An 18,672-nucleotide genomic window follows, 5' to 3' on the forward strand; every position below is an offset into this window, starting at 1 on the left:
AGATTATGTCCTAGAATCACCGCTAGGTAACGCACATGTCCCAGAGAACCAAGACGTTATGAACGCTTGGCAGTCACGAGCTGATGATTACTCCCTCGTTCAGTGCGGCATGCTTTACAGTTTAGAACCGGGGCTCCAAAAGCGTTTTGAGAGACACGGAGCATATGAGATGTTCGAAGAGCTGAAAATGGTTTTCCAAGCTCATGCCCGGGTCGAGAGATATGAAGTCTCCGACAAGTTCTTCAGCTATAAGATGGAGGAAAATAGTTCTGTCAGTGAGCACATACTCAAAATGTCTGGGTTGCATAACCACTTGACTCAGCTGGGAGTTAATCTCCCGGATGACGCGGTCATTGACAGAATCCTTCAGTCGCTTCCACCGAGTTACAAGAGCTTTGTGATGAACTTCAATATGAAGGGGATGGAAAAGACCATCCATGAGGTATATTCAATGCTGAAATCAGCAGAGGTGGAAATCAAAAAGGAACATCAAGTGTTGATGGTGAATAAAACCACTAAGTTTAAGAAAGGCAAGGGTAAGAAGAACTTCAAGAAGGACGGCAAGGGAGTTGCCGCGCCCGGTAAGCAAGCTGCCAGGAAGAAGCCAAAGAATGGACCCAAGCCTGAGACTGAGTGTTTTTATTGCAAGGGAAGTGGTCACTGGAAGCGGAACTGCCTCAAATACTTAGCGGACAAGAAGGCCGGCAACACTAAAGGTATATGTGATATACATGTAATTGATGTGTACCTTACCAGTACTTGTAGTAGCTCCTGGGTATTTGATACCGGTGCGGTTGCTCACATTTGTAACTCAAAGCAGGAGCTGCGGAATAATGGGAGACTGGCGAAGGACGAGGTGACGATGCGCGTCGGGAATGGTTCCAAGGTCGATGTGATCGCCGTCGGCACGCTACCTCTACATTTACCTACGGGATTAGTTTTAAACCTCAATAATTGTTATTTAGTGCCAGCTTTGAGCATGAACATTGTATCAGGATCTCGTTTAATTCGAGATGGCTACTCATTTAAATCCAAGAATAATGGTTGTTCTATTTATATGAGAGATATGTTTTATGGTCATGCTCCGATGGTGAATGGTTTATTCTTAATGAATCTCGAGCGTAATGTTACACATATTCATAGTGTGAATACCAAAAGATGTAAGGTTGATAATGATAGTCCCACATACTTGTGGCACTGCCGCCTTGGTCACATAGGTGTCAAACGCATGAAGAAGCTCCATGCAGATGGACTTTTAGAGTCTCTTGATTACGAATCATTTGACACGTGCGAACCATGCCTCATGGATAAAATGACCAAGACTCCGTTCTCAGGAACAATGGAGCGAGCAACCAACTTATTGGAAATCATACATACTGATGTGTGCGGTCCAATGAGTGTCGAGGCTTGCGGTGGCTATCGTTATGTTCTCACCCTCACTGATGACTTGAGTAGATATGGGTATGTCTACTTAATGAAACACAAGTCTGAGACCTTTGAAAAGTTCAAGGAATTTCAGAGTGAGGTTGAGAATCAACATGACAAGAAAATCAAGTTTTTGCGATCAGATCGTGGGGGAGAATACTTGAGTCACGAATTTGGCACACACTTAAGAAAGTGTGGAATAGTTTCACAACTCACGCCGCCTGGAACACCTCAGCGTAATGGTGTGTCCGAACGTCGTAATCGCACTCTATTAGATATGGTGCGATCTATGATGTCTCTTACCGATTTACCGCTGTCATTTTGGGGCTATGCTTTAGAGACTGCCGCATTCACTTTAAATAGGGCTCTGTCGAAATCCGTTGAGACGACACCGTATGAATTATGGTTTGGGAAGAAACCTAAGCTGTCGTTTCTAAAAGTTTGGGGATGCGATGCTTATGTCAAGAAACTTCAACCTGAAAAGCTCGAACCCAAATCGGAAAAATGCGTCTTCATAGGATACCCTAAAGAAACTATTGGATATACCTTCTACCTCAGATCCGAAGGCAAGATCTTTATTGCCAAGAATGGGTCCTTTCTAGAGAAAGAGTTTCTCTCGAAAGAAATAAGTGGGAGGAAAGTAGAACTTGATGAAGTATTACCTCTTGAACCGGTTAGTGGCGCAGCTCAAGAAAATGTTCTTGAGGTGCCTGCACCGACTAGAGAGAAATTTGATGATGATGATCATGAAACTTTAGATCAAGTTGCTACTGAACTTCGTAGGTCCACAAGGACACGTTCCGCACCAGAGTGGTACGGCAACCCTGTCTTGAAAATCATGCTGTTAGACAACGGTGAACCTTCGAACTATGAAGAAGCGATGGCGGGTCCAGATTCCGACAAATGGCTGGAAGCCATGAAATCCGAGATAGGATCCATGTATGAAAACGAAGTATGGACTTTGACTGACTTGCCCGATGATCGGCGAGCCATAGAAAATAAATGGATCTTTAAGAAGAAGACAGACGCGTATGGTAACGTAACCATCTATAAAGCTCGGCTTGTCGCTAAGGGTTATCGACAAGTTCAAGGGGTTGACTACGATGAGACTTTCTCACCCATAGCGAAGCTGAAGTCCGTCCGAATCATGTTAGCAATTGCCGCATTCTATGATTATGAGATATGGCAAATGGACGTCAAAACGGCATTCCTTAATGGTTTCCTTAAGGAAGAATTGTATATGATGCAGCCGGAAGGTTTTGTCAATCCTAAGAATGCTGACAAGGTGTGCAAGCTCCAACGCTCGATTTATGGGCTGGTGCAAGCATCTCGGAGTTGGAACATTCGTTTTGATGAGATAATCAAAGCGTTTGGGTTTACGCAGACTTATGGAGAAGTCTGCATTTACAAGAAAGTGAGTGGGAGCTCTGTAGCATTTCTCATATTGTATGTGGATGACATACTGTTGATGGGAAATGATATAGAATTCTTGGAAAGCATAAAGGCCTACTTGAACAAGTGTTTTTTAATAAAGGATCTTGGAGAAGCTGCTTATATATTAGGCATCAAGATCTATAGAGATAGATCGAGACGCCTCATTGGTCTTTCACAGAGTACGTACCTTGACAAGATATTGAAGAAGTTCAAAATGGATCAGTCAAAGAAGAGGTTCTTGCCTGTATTGCAAGGTACGAGATTGAGCACGGCTCAATGCCCGACCACGGCAGAAGATAGAGAAAAGATGAGTGTCGTCCCCTATGCCTCGGCCATAGGGTCTATCATGTATGCTATGCTGTGTACCAGACCTGATGTAAACCTTGCCGTAAGTTTGGTAGGAAGGTACCAAAGTAATCTCGACATGGAACACTGGATATCGGTCAAGAATATCCTGAAGTACCTGAAAAGGACTAAGGATATGTTTCTCGTTTATGGAGGTGACGAAGAGCTCGTCGTAAAGGGTTACGTCGATGCTAGCTTTGACACAGATCTGGATGACTCTAAGTCACAAACCGGATACGTGTATATTTTGAATGGTGGGGCAGTAAGCTGGTGCAATTGCAAGCAAAGCATTGTGGCGGGATCTACATGTGAAGCGGAGTACATGGCAACCTCGGAGGCAGCACAAGAAGCAGTCTGGGTGAAGGAGTTCATTATCGACCTAGGATTCATACCCAATGCGTCGGGCCCGATGACTCTCTTCTATGACAACACTGGAGCTATTGCCCTTGCCAAGGAGCCCAGGTTTTACAGGAAGACCAGGCATATCAAGCGTCGCTTCAACTCCATTCGTGAAAGTGTTCAAAATGGAGACATAGAGATTTGTAAAGTACATACGGACCTGAATGTGGCAGATCCGTTGACTAAACCTCTTCCTAGAGCAAAACATGATCAACACCAGAACTGCATGGGTGTTTGATTCATCACAATGTAACTAGACTATTTGACTCTAGTGCAAGTGGGAGACTGTTGGAAATATGCCCTAGAGGCAATAATAAAATGGTTATTATTATATTTCTTTGTTCATGATAATTGTCTATTGTTCATGCTATAATTGTGTTATCCGGAAATCATAATACATGTGTGAATACATAGACCACAACACGTCCCTAGTGAGCCTCTAGTTGACTAGCTCGTTGATCAAAAGATAGTCATGGTTTCCTGACTATGGACATTGGATGTCATTGATAACGAGATCACATCATTAGGAGAATGATGTGATGGACAAGACCCAATCCTAAGCATAGCTCAAAGATCATGTAGTTCGTTTGCTGTAGCTTTTCCGAATGTCAAGTATCATTTCCTTAGACCATGAGATTGTGCAACTCCCGGATACCGTAGGAGTGCCTTGGGTGTGCCAAACGTCACAACGTAACTTGGTGACTATAAAGGTACACTACAGGTATCTCCAAAAGTGTCTGTTGGGTTGACACGAATCGAGACTAGGATTTGTCACTCCGTATGACGGAGAGGTATCTCTGGGCCCACTCGGTAATGCATCATCATAATGAGCTCAATGTGACCAAGTGGTTGATCACGGGATCATGCATTACGGCACGAGTAAAGTGACTTGCCGGTAGCGAGATTGAACGAGGTATTGGGATACCGACGATCGAGTCTCGGGCAAGTACGTACCGATTGACAAAGGGAATTGTATACGGATTGATTGAATCCTCGACATTGTGGTTCATCCGATGAGATCATCGTGGAGCATGTGGGAGCCAACATGGGTATTCAGATCCCGTTGTTGGTTATTGACCGGAGAGTCGTCTCGGTCATGTCTGCATGTCTCCCGAACCCGTAGGGTCTACACACTTAAGGTTCGGTGACGCTAGGGCTGTAGAGATATTAGTATGCAGTAACCCGAAAGTTTTTCGGAGTACCGGATGAGATCCCGGACGTCACGAGGAGTTCCGAAATGGTCCGGAGGTAAAGATCTATATATAGGAAGTCCAGTTTTGGCCATCGGGAATGTTTCGGGGGTCGCCGGTATTATACCGGGACCACTGGAAGGGTCCCGAGGGTCCACCGGGTGGGGCCACCTATCCCGGAGGGCCCCATGGGCTGAATTGGGAGGGGAACCATCCCCTAGTGGGATGGTGCGCCCCCCCCCCCCTTGGGCCTCCCCTGCGCCTAGGGTTGGGAAACCCTAGGGGTGGGGGCGCCCCCCACTTGGCTTGGGGGGGAAGCCACCCCTTGGCCGCCGCCCCCTTGGAGATCCATCTCCCTAGGGCCGGCTCCCCCCCAAGGCCCCTATATAAAGAGGGGGGAGGGAGGGCAGCCGCAACCCTTTGCTCTTGGCGCCTCCCTCTCCCTCTGTAACACCTCTCCTCCCCGCTTGCGCTTGGCGAAGCCCTGCCGGGATCCTGCTGCATCCATCACCACGCCGTCGTGCTGCTGGATCTTCATCAACCTCTCCTTCCCCCTTGCTGGATCAACAAGGAGGAGACGTCTTCCAACCGTACGTGTGTTGAACGCGGAGGTGTTGTCCGTTCGGCACTTGGTCGTCGGTGATTTGGATCACGATGAGTACGACTCCATCAACCCCGTTCTCTTGAACGCTTCCGCGCGCGATCTACAAGGGTATATAGATGCACTCCTCTCTCCCTCGTTGCTAGATGACTCCATAGATTGATCTTGGTGATGCGTAGAAAATTTTAAAATTCTGCTACGTTCCCCAACAATGTTAAGAAGCCCACCATCATTCTTGAAGCAGTTGCAGCACATGATCTTTGGATTTGGTACACTTTTTCTTTGGCATGCCTGGGTCTCACAATGACATTAATGTGCTGCAGTGATCACCGTTGTTTGCGAGACCGACTGAAGGAAAAGCTCCTCCTTGCCACTATACTGTCAATGAACATGAGTACAACATGGGATACTAGCTGGTTGACGGTGTCTATCCTTTGTGGGCTACCTTTGTTAGCACCATCTCTAACCCAGTTGGCTAGAAAAAGGCTCACTTTGCTTAAAGACAAGAAGCATCTAGAAAGGATGTTGAGAGGGCATCTGGAGTTTTGCAGGTCCGTTTTGCAGTTGTTCGTGGACCTGCTAAACAATGGGATCCAGGGACCTTGTGGGAGGTGATGACATGTTGTGTGATCATGCACAACATGATCGAGGATGAGGTTGCACACTTGTTGATATTATGTTCTGCAAATCACATTTTTATAACCGTTTATGGTTGAGTACATGTATCTTGTAATCATAATTTGTATCATATATACACCATGTGTTAAAAAATTATTAGCTCCGAATCTGGACTCCTCCTCCGACATACTTGATTATATATACATGATCATGTTTGTAATTAGAAAATAATCTAGAATGTATAAGAACCCTAGGTAGGCAGCGCTCGCAGAGTTGCAATGTGAGTCGAAGCAGTGGCGGGAGATGGTTTCTTTAAGTAGGGGTCACATAGGTTTGTCGCTGCTGGGCGGTAAGAGGTAGCAACGTGTTGCCATGATTAGAGTTCGACACGGCTTTTGTTCCGTGCGTTATCATAAAACAATAGCACGCATGGCTTATTATCATTGTTATACTATAAAAAACACTAATTGGTGTTACTGTCCTGTCATGATTAAGTTGAGCTATGTTATCTCTTCATAGATTATAATTTTCTCTTAGATGGTTGCATATATTACACTTCGGTTACAGGTTTAGGACGCCGCTTATTTCTATTTAGATTTGGTAAAATAGTTGGTTAATCACATGAATTCTAGGGCCTTTTTGATTCACAGGATTTCCACAACACGGAAACAGAAAAAACACATCAGCAATGGCCATGCCATATTCAATACTATAGGACTGTACTGATATTTGATTGAGCACAAAAAAACAAATTTTTCATAAAATCTAGTAGAATGAATCATTGGAAAAAAATCCTAAGGATTAAAATAGTTCAAAATGACTATACAGATCCTTTGCATCAAAGAGGCCCTTAAAGGTCCGATGAAGAGAGATAGAATGCAAAAAAAAGTTTGAGGTCATTACGGAATAGAGGCCACAATAATGGATTCCTTAGGAGTCTCTGTTGGTTGAGTTTGTTTTGGTTGTAGCGTGGAGTGAAATTCCTTGGTCGAGTTTGTGTTTTGTTTTGATTGGAGGAGTGAAATGGTCGAGGACCAAACAAGGACTTATCATCTGCTAAGTCTCACCACACTAGAAATCATTCGAGTGGATCAAGATGATGTGCAACCCCTAAAAATTTGTGAAGTTTCAGTTACTCTTTGTATTCTTAACTATTTCTTTACCTTTTAAAGCACTTTTAGTTCTATATTTGTTGAAATAGCACATTTTATGTTTTTTTGTACAGTTGCATCCTAATGATGGACACATATGGAAAAAATTCAGTCACATGCACCGTACATAGTTGCGGAAGAAAATGTGAGTTGCAAATAATTACTCTATATTGAACAAGAATAAACTCAATTGCTACATAGCCATGATGGCCATCCATAAGAAAACACTATCTTTATATAAAATAAATCACGCCATTACAAAATACTCCCTCTGTCCCACAATGCAAGACGTTTTTTGACACTACACTAGAGTTAAAAAACATCTTACATTATGAGACGGAGGGAGTAGCATAGAAACTTATTTTGAACACGAGAGCTATATTTCATATATTTGGAACGTATGGCTTATATTTTGCTAACCAGGTTCATCATCAAAGTTTGACCCCAAAAAAGAAGACAAAAGTGTCTCACAAGACTGAGCGGAAGAGTGATTGATACCCCCTCTTTCCCAAAATATAAGACGCGATTGACTTTTTACGGTCTTTGATGCACGACTTTGACCCTTAATATATATCAAAGTATACGGATTGAACATGCATAAATGGCATCGTATATTTTTCTTGCAAAACAACTTTATTTCATATGTATGTATACTAATTTTATAGACATGCAGTACATGAAAATTATAGTCAAAGTTGTGCCAGAAAAGTCAAACCGCGTCTTGTATTTTGGGAAGGAGGGAGTACGAGAGATGGCATACAACACAACTGGATACCATGGTTGACCACAAACATGCCTTGCTTCCAACCACTTACAGAAGTTCATCCATGCCCAAGTCAACAACAAACATGTTTTGCAGAAGTTGATTCATGGATAACAAGAACATCGAACAATTCACTATTAACAACACATTGTTTCCTTTTTTCTGCTGGAAAGGACTATATGTTGGATCCACGTTGTTGCTCCTACGTGTGTTTTCCAACCAAAAGCAAAATGAAACAAAGATAGTCTTTTTATTTCCAAGGGCTATCCCTGGTTGGAGTATGGTGTCATACTGATATACCAGCATTTGGCACCATGCGGCTACAATGCCATCCGTTTTTTTTTTTTGTTTCTGTCCCGCATAAAGTTATCCTGTGGCTTTCCCTGACGTTTTGCTGCCTGGCAGAGTAAAAACTTTTGCGATGAATATGCATGTATAAAAAAAAAGCGAGTGCCACCCAGTTGGAAAATGGGAAAGGCCATCAAGATTCGTGCATGTTACGAGCAACTCTTGATCGAACGGCCATGCAAGGGAGCGTCCAGCGCTGCCGGCGCCGCCGCGGACCGGGGGCGCATGCCGGATGCCGGTGGGAAACCGGGAGGCGGCACCGGCACCGGCAGGCAGGAAGCGACAAGACCACACCCGACGCGCTTCCGCCCGCTCCACCCATTTAATACTCCCCCTCTCCCCGGGCCCACCGAACCAGGGTCCGCCGGGCCCACGCGACAGCGACCCCGTCAACGCCGCGCTCTAGTGCCAGACGAAACGAGAAAAAGCGCCCCCCCCACTCCCCCACCCCCTCTGTCCTGTCGCCTCTCCCCGCCCCAAACCCAAACCCCTACCTTTGTTGCTCCGCTCCGCTCCGTCCCCCTCCTCCGCACCACCCACCGGCCTCCGGCGAGAGAGAGAGAGAAGGGAGGGAGAGCGTGGGGTGGTGCTACCCCCCTACAGCGCGGGCGAACGGCGCCCATGGACGGGCCGCGGAGGGAGCGGCGGCACCACCGGAAGGCGGCGCCGGCGGGGGCGGCCTCCTCCTACGGGGACGTCTTCGGCGGGCCGCCGCGCTTCGCCGCCGCGCCGTTCGGGGCCGCCGCCGTGGTCGGCCCCCCGCTCGACTACGCCGAGGTGTTCGGGGGCGCCGCCGCCGCATGCTCCATCCCCTACCTCGACCTGCCGCCCGTCGCCGCCGTCCCCTCGGGCGGCGCCTCCGCGGGCGACTACCGCGAGATCTTCGGCCGCTTCGGCTTCGCGGACTTCGCCGCGCCCTACGAGGACCTCTTCGGCGACGCGCCCGCTCCGCCGCCGGCGCCGCAGCAGCTGCCCGAGGAGGAGATCGCCTCGTCCAGCGGCGGGAGCTCCTACAGGTTCGCTCGCTCGTCCGCTCGTGCCCCCTCTCCCCTCTCGTCCGCAGTCCTTTTTCTTGTTTCCTTTCCCCTGTGCTCCAATGGCGTCTCGACGAGCCGCCGCCGCCTGAAATGTCCTCGCACCGGCCGCGGGATTGGACGATGTAGGCCGCTACGATCTCCGATTTCCGATTACATCCTGCCTCTTTCCAGTCTCATGGTGTGAGGATTTCCCGACTCCTTTTTTCCTTTCCTCCGTCCGCCCCTTTCTAATCGTAAAGGCGGACATTTTTTAGGCTACACTGTACTGTTAGCTTTGCTCATTATTCCGGGCTTTAGAGGCTGGAGATGCCACTCATGGAGCATCAAGAATTCCCCAAAGCATTCTGGAATTCCTTGATTCCTAAAGGCTACCATGGAATCTCTCTCTGAGAAAGAAAGTGGTGAGTGGCGACTTTGCTTGCTGCTACCTGGTTTTTCACATTGGCCCTGAAATGGTGAGCTGTTTCAGACACGGTGGCAATTACAGACTGCCTTGATTGTCTAGGGGTATTCATGGTACGTTTTGGTGTGCATACATTATGGTGGAATTAAGATGCCTGCCTGTGTCTGTGTGTTGGTTGGATATCATGAAGTCTTGGCCATGTTAGGTAATGCTTTCCTAATCGAGGTTCTCGTGTGGTCTCGGGAATTTACTAGTGTTAGTTGTGTCACACATGGATAAAATGGTTCAATGTGAAGAAGAGTTTGGTGAGCTCAAATGGAAATATTGTGTGCTTATTGAGGCTGACTTCGGTAGAACTGGAAGGGTTATCAGGGAGCAAGCTTGATAATCGGCGTAGCCATTCAACAACTGTATGCTTCAGACTGGTTCCAGCCGGCCGTGTAGTCATGGAACAATTGTATGCTTCAAGTGGGAGTTTACAAGCCGCTTTGTTGTGTAACAAGTGTGTGCTTCAGATTGGTGTCAGCCTGCCGCCGTAGTTGTGGAACAAGTGTATGCTTTAGGTTGGTGTCAGCCTGCCGGGGTAGCTGTGGAACAAGTGTAGTTGGTGTCAGCTTGCCGCTTAGTCATTGAGTTCCACAACAACGTAGTCTCAGAGATGATGAAAGCTTGCATGGCCAGCAGATGAGGAACGTTGGACGTGCATGTAATTATATCCGTATGCGAGGTTGTATGTGCTTCAATTGTCGGTTGTAGATGGCGTACCGTTAATAGGCTAGGCTGGCCTTTATTTGTCGTTTTAGACCGGTAATAGGCATGTCTTCATTAGTCGTCGCAGACCGGTAATAGACGTTTCTTAATTTGCTCACTGCACTTCTCTTTACGATAGTTGTTTCCCAGTACATGTCGCGTTTTTGTTGGCTGAGGTCATAAGAGTGGGTCCCACCCTACCGTTTAGCGCCAAAAACCGGCATTCCCCTTATGTTATTTTGCTCCCTATAGGAGCTACTTGAGCGCAGCAATATAGCTGAAATCAGCCAGCTCAGTGTCCGCCAAAAACCCCAGCAGTAGGGTAATAGGCAGTATCCTTATTTGTCGTATTAGACGAGTAATAGGCGTTTCTTTATTTGCTCACCGAACTTATCTTTATGACTGTTTCCCAGTACATGTCGCATTTTTGTTGTCTGAGGTCATAACAGTGGGTCCCACCATACCGTTTAGCGCCAAATAATGGCATTCACCTTGTATTATTTGCCAAAGGGATGTGTTTGCAGCCTGTGGGCAGAAGTCTCCTACCACTTCCTGTGGAAGGAGCTGAGCTACTTGAGCTCAACAATATAGCTGAAATCAGCCAGGTCAGTGTCACATGCACCGCCAAAAACCCCAGTACACCACAAGTGGAATGCGTGGTTGATGTTTCACACTGCAAGAAGTGCTATTGATGAGTGTGCCTCGATCTTGCTCCGCAAGCTAGGCAAAAGAAGTTGGTGTTGCAACGAGCATTACGAGCTTCGTTGCTAGTCCACTGCTGGTTGGAACACGACAAGCAGAACGACTACCCTATGACATAGGAGATGGGAATCACGTTGATTTCCCTCTGCATTTGACAATTGGCCTAGAAAGTACCTTTTCATACATTTTCCTCTTTTTAGTTCATGCCAATGTCAACAGATGGATGAGTTCAACAGATGTATTATTCGGGAGGGAGAGGACTATGTAAAGGCGGTGGGCCACCTCTAACATCTCAACCAGCAGAAACAGATCACATGATAGGAAACACCAGGGGTTGATTAAGTTGGGGTAGGACAGGGAAGCACTACTGTGTAACATTAATGTAGTCGGTTTAAGTAGTTGGTTATCTTGATGAGCTCTACGCACGAATCTGTGAACTATGTGCTGTAATGTTAATCTGGATATGATGCCGATGAAGCTAGTGAGTCACATTACTATGCTGTACTAGCTATATGTATGATGTATCTGTGATATCTACCGTCTGTGATCAACCTATGCATTTTTTTTCTTCTTGTGAGCTGCATCTATCTAGGAGAAAATAATCTGCAGTTCCTTCTTATTTGAACATAAATTTATGGTGAATCATGTCATCTGAATATTGAAACTGCAAGATTTGGGGGTTATACCAATTGTGTTAATATGGACTGTCTATATGCCTGAGGTGGCATCTTAATATAAAATTTAGCGTACATGTTGATATATGTTTCTACGAACATAACAGTACAAAAATTTAGACAACACCTTTTCAAACAAGCATATATTCAGTACTATGGACACTTCAGAATCTGGCGTGTATAGTTTGTCCATGGATGAGAGGCTTCTCAGTTCTCGCATGGCCTTGTGTTGAGAATTGCTTAGACATTCCTCATAAGGATGCCTAGTGGTGCCAAACTATATTATGTAAAGGTAGATAGATAGTTCCTCTGTGTATAGCCATTTTTTTTGTTTTTCTACTTGTGCCAAGTTTCAGTTATTTTTAGAGTTCTTTCTTTCATTCGTGGTATGCGATAAATGTCCTGTCCTTCTACATTTTTAAATGTACCTTCGCTAAAAAAATTGGTGTACCATAATTTTATTGATGCTTGTTACTCTGGAACTTGAGTGAATAAAGTACACAAGTCATATTTATTGCTAAATTAACCATCACTGATTTCATTTTTAACAGATCATCGATAAACAATGAATCTAGGCTGGATGCTGAGCAATCTACACTTCATCAACACTTCAAAGAGCATGAGTCTTCTCCAATTCCCTCACTTCCGGATAGTCGGGAATTCGTCATGTCATATTACAAGACTACCCAAGCGAAACCGGATGATCTAGTTGAGATGACTACTTGCACAGTTCACCCTTCAGTCGATTATGTGGTTGGTTCTTCCAATTTTTCACCTGCCCCAGCAACTAACCATGTTTCAAAAATGGATAATGGTATAATGGCTAATGGAGACAGAGGGAAGAAGTCTCCATCAACCTCTGTGACTGCCAATGTGAGAGGTCCTGAGAGTGACTTCACTTTTGATCAAAAGCTGCACATACCAGAATGTCCACCTCTTTCTGAAAATGTTTCTGCGAATGGAAGTAACCAGAAATCTGATAGTCATGCAACACCCAGTAACGGAAAACCTTTTGCAGATTATGCATTTATGAGGGTATCTACTCCAACTGTGCAAACACAACCAAAAGTACCATTACCACCTTTGGGACAGCAACCTAAAGTGCTCAACAAGAAAGAAAGTGCAGCAAAAGAAGACTTCCATTTTGCAAATCACAGTGGCACTCCAACTTCTGTTCACACCCCTACAAGTACCAAGCTTGCTCGGGCCGAAAAAAGAGCTGATGCTGCCTTGTCTAATACTGAGGCCAATCCCAGTTCTGCTGCAGCCGCTATGAAGGAGGCAATGGAATATGCTGAGGCTAGGCTAAGAGCTGCAAAGGAACTGATGGAGAGAAAAGGTGACAGTTTTAAAATTCGGAAGAAGCCAAGTCATCATAGAAGCACAAGATCTGTAGAAATCAAGGCTCCTGTAGAAGTATATGCATTTGAAGAAAATCTGTCAGTGAAAAATCCAGCAACTGAAGAAAACAACTCTGAGAATTTTGTGTTTGACAGGCACCAACAAGTTAGTGCAGTCAGATCAAATCATCACGATGACAGTGGAAAAATGGTACTGCCATTGAAGAAGCCTCAGCAGATGATGCGAACTCACACTATGCCCTGTCAAACCTCCAGTAATATAGAGAAATTAGGTAACTGGAGATCAGGTGATGAATATTTTGAGCTCACTGGAGATTATCAGAAATGCCAGACCGGTACAGTCAGAGAGAAGGAAGATAACTGTGGGAGATCAAAGCCTGTCACTGAACCCAGCGAGGGCCAAAAGGCTAAAACTAAAGTTACCACACAAGGCTCTGACCTGGAAAGATACGAAAAACTGTGGGATGTTAGTGATGCCAGCGATTTGGGAGTGAAAGAGGAAAAACAGAAAGAACTCAGTACAGCTCCAAAGGAGAAAGGGGAGGATAGGGTGTCTACAGCTCTGGAAACTTCTACAGGCAATATGGCACATAAAGGTGTTGATAACACTCAGTTGGAGGGGCTTCTGATTGTTGAAAATTCTAAAGGAAGTCATGATGATGGGAGTTTTGAGCTTCCTTGTATGAGTGAGATCACTCCCGAAGTAGACTTCATCAAGGATGTTCCTAATTCATTATCGGCTTCCTCTTCTGCTAACTATGCTACTGATCTAGGTAACAGTAGTATGAGTGAAGGTTCAGTAACAGGAACATCAGAGGAGCCAAAAAACAGCGAAGGAGGACTAGAGGTAAGATATGATGATGAGATGCAATGCATTTCAGGGAGTAGTAAAACATCACAAGAACCTCCAGAAGTTGCTAATGTTGGTAATTCCCAGGCAAGTCAAATTAAATCGTTGATTTTAGAGGAACTTGAAGGATCTTGTGTAACTCAAGCTTCTCCAAGGGTACAGAGTAAATCTGAGCTTGAAGCTGAAACTTATGGAAGGGAAAAGTTTAGTTTTGTAGGTGAATCTTACCTACATAATGAAAATGAGAAGATAATTGAAGTACCCCGCGAATCGCTAATCTCCGAAGTAGAGAAAGCTGAAGGTGAGGTGGAACTTCGTCCACACGCACATTCTGAAGAGTCTGTTCCAGATGAGGATGTTGAGTGTCCTGAAGAGAGTGACATTACTCAGCAAACCAATAATCCGGTAGTATCAACCATGCTGAACGTGTTTGAGATAGCCAGCAAGTTCATCAAAGGAGACCTTGATCAAGAAATCCAGGGTTCATTAGGGCCTATTGAAGTGAAAAATAGAACAGAAGAAGGGACTGATAGACTTGAGTCTGATGGTAAAGGGAAAGAAGCAGAAAAACCCCACTCAGAAAACAGTGAGAAGACAGATGTTGAAGCAGAGTCAGCTCATGATACTGATAGACATGAGTCAGATTGTGAAAGTAAAGAAGCAGAAAACTCCACCTCAGAAAACAGTGTTAAGACAGATGCTGAAGAAGAATCAGCTCATGCTAACCAGGAGGAGCCAGCAACATCTGCATCTGATACCAACAAAGGAGAAAGTGTTGTGGATGCACAGGGTAATATAACAGTTGATGAAATGGGCAGTGCAGCGAGTTCTGGAGATGAAGTTACTATCAAATCTGCTAATGATGGTCCCACCAGATTAACAGTAAATACAACATTTGATGAAATGGGCAGTGCAGCGAGTTCTGGAGATGAAGTTGCCATCAAATCTGCTAATGATGGTCCCACCAGATTAACAGTAAATACAAAGGACGAGCCAACTTCCTGTTCAGAAATGAGTACTGGCTTGCAGCAATTACCTAAAAATGTGGAATCTGCTACTTCTCAGACATCTAATGCAAATGTTCCAGGTGCTGACAAGACCAAGGAGGCGTGCAAAGAAGCAGAACGAGAATTGGCTACAACATTTGAAGAGAATGGCAGTGTAAATAGAATGGAAGGGAAAGACTCTAGAGAAAGGAGATCAAAGGCAGAACCAAAGCATCAACATACTCATCTGGAGAAGATTGACAGTGCTACTTCTCAGACATCTTATGAAAATGTTCCTGTTGTTGACAAGACCAAAGAGGTGTGCAAAGAAGCAGAAAGAGAATTACCCACAGAAAGATGTACAATATTCGAGGAGAAAAGCAGGGTAAATAAAATGGAAGGAAAGGTCTCTAGAGAAAGGATATCAATGGCAGAACCAAAGCATCAACATTCTCATTTAGAGAAGAGTGACAGTGTACCAAAACCTGCAGAAAGGCCATCCCCAGTTTCTGCTGAGGTGTCAGGAAAAGAGACACCTAGGGTTCAGAGAACCAAAGAGAGAGGGAGTATAACAGAAAAGGAAAGAGAGAAGAAGGATAAAGAGGCTTCTCGAAGACTGGAAGAAGCAAAAGAAAGGCAAAAGACATTGGAGAAAGAAAGAGAAAATGCTGAAGTCAATGAAAGAAAAAAAATGGAAGAGGAGGAAAGGGAGAGGGAAAAGGAAAGGGAAAAGGATAAGCTTGCTGTTGAAAGAGCTACAAGAGAAGCCCAGGCTGTTGAAAGAGCTATAAGAGAAGCTCATGAGAGGTCTTTTAATGAAGCTCGTGAAAAGGCAGAAAAAATGGCGTTGGAAAGGATTGCGGCAGCACGGCAAAGGGCTTCTGCAGAAGCCAAGCTAAAAGAAGAGAGGGCAAATGCTGAAGCTCGGATAAAAGCAGAAAGGGCTGCAGTCGAGCGAGCAACTGCAGAAGCTCGGGAGAGGGCGATTAAGAAGGCCAAGGCCGAGAAGGCTGCTGCGGAGGCAAGAGAACGCAGAGAACAAATCAGGTCCTCTTCCAAGGTAAGTGGTGTTTGTTGGTATGGTATTTCATCTGATATAGTGAAGGAGCTTCAAATATTACCATGTCATTATTACTATTGTTTGTTTTATTCAAAATACTGACTAGATTCAAACCCTGGTTCTGGATGAGCAGGATGTTCGACAGGACAATCAGTTTCAGAGGGCAACTTCCAGTGGTTACGTAAGAAATACAGATTCTAGTAGCAAAGGTACTTGTTATTTCCACATATTTTGTTGTAGCGCATGCAAAATTGTTTTTTCCACTAAGCAAAATGCAATCTATGTTCCTCAAACGAATAAAATGTTTTCCATATATGAATTGGTGAGTCAAGAACAATTCTACTTCCTCTTCTAATTTGTTGATCTATGGTATTTGTTGGCTGTAGTGGTTGATTCCGAGTCGGCTTTAAGGCATAAGGCAAGAATAGAGAGGCATCAACGCACAACTGAGCGTGTGGTATATATGCTTTCTTCTTTCTCTAGTTCTACTTCTGTATCCTTTTTGGAGTAGTTTTTGTGCTGACACGCATTGCCAATTTGCAGTCAAAAGCACTCGCGGAGAAGAACATGCGTGACCTGATGGCTCAAAGAGAACAGGCAGAGAAAAATGTAAGACATTTACGCATTGTCAGAAGAACAATTCTCTCACCACATCCACATTTTTTATTCATGGCCTGGCATTTGTTCTTGATGTTTCAGAGGTTGGCCGATTTCCTGGACCCTGAGGTCAAGAGGTGGTCGAATGGAAAGGAAGGAAACCTGAGAGCCTTGTTGTCCACTCTGCAATACGTAAGCCGCCATTTGTTTTGAGCATCACACATCTGTAGAACCCTTATGCAGATAAGTAACGGAATGCAGAACAGAAATATCATCGTCTTATTTCTCTTCCATCTGGCAGATCCTTGGAGCTGACAGTGGCTGGCAGCCAGTACCGCTCACAGATCTCATCACAGCCGCCGCCGTGAAGAAAGCCTACAGGAAGGCGACTCTGTGTGTCCATCCAGATAAGGTGCAGCAAAGGGGCGCGACGATCAGGCAGAAGTACATCTGTGAAAAGGTCTTCGATCTTCTAAAGGTCTGTGCTAAGCTACTTGGAACAGCTATTTGGTGCTCCAGTCTGACTTTCTGCTCCTCCATACCATCTTTTCTGAAATTCCATCAGATTCGTGCAAAGCATTCGAACGTCACTTCTTAACTAATACGACCGTCGTATTTTGTCGCAGGATGCTTGGAACAAGTTCACCTCGGAGGAGCGCTAGGATGGGAGTGATGGATGGATGGACAGAAGCCGGATTCATTTTGCTAGTTGCATAGCCATATTGTTGGTTCTTTCCATTGGATATTGCTGTAAATAGGCAGCTCGGTCTAGGTACCACCATTCTAGATGATGATAGAAGACTCTGAAGCGGTCTCGGATGAAAGAGAGAGCTCTGTTGTTCTGGAAATGAATTGTGATGTTCCAGTCCAGACCTGGGTAGCAGTCTAGTCTAGTAGCAAGGCATCTAATAGGCACCTTGATTGTGGTGGAGTTGAAGATTAAGAAGTTGAAAGATTACCTAGTTCTTGTCTCTGGTTGAGTTTGAGATGAAAGTTGGGTTGGCGGTGTTGGTAGTAGATGGCAAGGTCGACCGAGGCCAAGGAGTGACCTCCCTACTTGCCGACGGCCATGAGGCCATTGTTCTAAAGTCTAATAGGGTTTTGTTTACGCCCAACATCCCCCCGCGCCCCCTCGGTGTCGTGGTTTTAGTTCAAATTAAGGGATTATCACAGAAAAAACGACTGCTACTTTGTTCCCCTACTACTGCTACTACTAATTCTTCCTGCCTGCTGCGCCTTCTCTTTCATTCAGTTCCTCTCGTGCAAGCTCCGGACGTCTACTGTCCCTGGGTCACTCACTTCTTCAGTCCCGGCGCTCTACAAGACGACAGTCCGGCGCAGCACAGAAGTTGTCGCAGAACCCGTCGCGCCGCCGGGTTGGGGCGCTCTACACGACGATGCCGTCCTCGATGGTCGCATTCTTCTGGATCACCACGATCCCCGACCTGATGTAGTACCCTTCCTCTGGCCTGTCGGCCTCTTGCACTCCCTGACATAGATGGCACAGTGCAGTTTTCAGAACTCTTGTGATGAGACAAGCTTGTAACTCTGAAGATGTTATCTGTGTATGCATCTTACCTCCCATTGTTTGCGATGACCACGTCCCTCCTAGCCTCACCTTCACGCCGATGATGCAGTTGCTGCAATGCAGCCTCGAGATCTCGTCCTCGATCTCGTACAAGTCCGTGCCCATCGTCGTCGCGTTCATCTCATTCTATGGTTAGAATCCAAGGCAATGCCAGGCAAATTTTCCTATGGTTGACAAATCTGAAGTGCAGATCACTTGCTTAACAAGAGGATGCGCCTCACAATTACAGCAGAGTCTGCAGCTCATCTCATTCTTCATTTCTTTCAAGAAAAATCTCATTCGTCGTTGCCCTTATGCAACAGAGGTTGAAAGTTGGTACCTGCACAGTTCATCTAATTCCATCGAGAGGAACAAAAGGCTTTGATCTACTCCCTCTGTAACAAAATAGAA

General features: G+C 45.2%; 1 protein-coding gene across 1 annotated transcript; it reads left to right on the plus strand.

The window, feature by feature from the left end:
* The first annotated feature begins 8,719 nt into the window (after nt 1–8,719).
* Nucleotides 8,720–17,656, plus strand: LOC125530780 (auxilin-like protein 1). Its single transcript, XM_048695187.1, has 8 exons — nt 8,720–9,290; nt 12,392–16,097; nt 16,231–16,306; nt 16,484–16,554; nt 16,641–16,706; nt 16,797–16,886; nt 16,996–17,172; nt 17,321–17,656. The coding sequence occupies exons 1-8, from the start codon at nt 8,896–8,898 to the stop codon at nt 17,354–17,356; spliced, it is 4,617 nt and encodes a 1,538-aa protein (XP_048551144.1). The 5' UTR covers nt 8,720–8,895; the 3' UTR covers nt 17,357–17,656.
* The last annotated feature ends 1,016 nt before the right edge of the window (nt 17,657–18,672 follow it).

The sequence above is a fragment of the Triticum urartu genome, chromosome 1, assembly GCF_003073215.2.
Source record: "Triticum urartu cultivar G1812 chromosome 1, Tu2.1, whole genome shotgun sequence".
Lineage (NCBI taxonomy): Eukaryota > Viridiplantae > Streptophyta > Magnoliopsida > Poales > Poaceae > Triticum > Triticum urartu.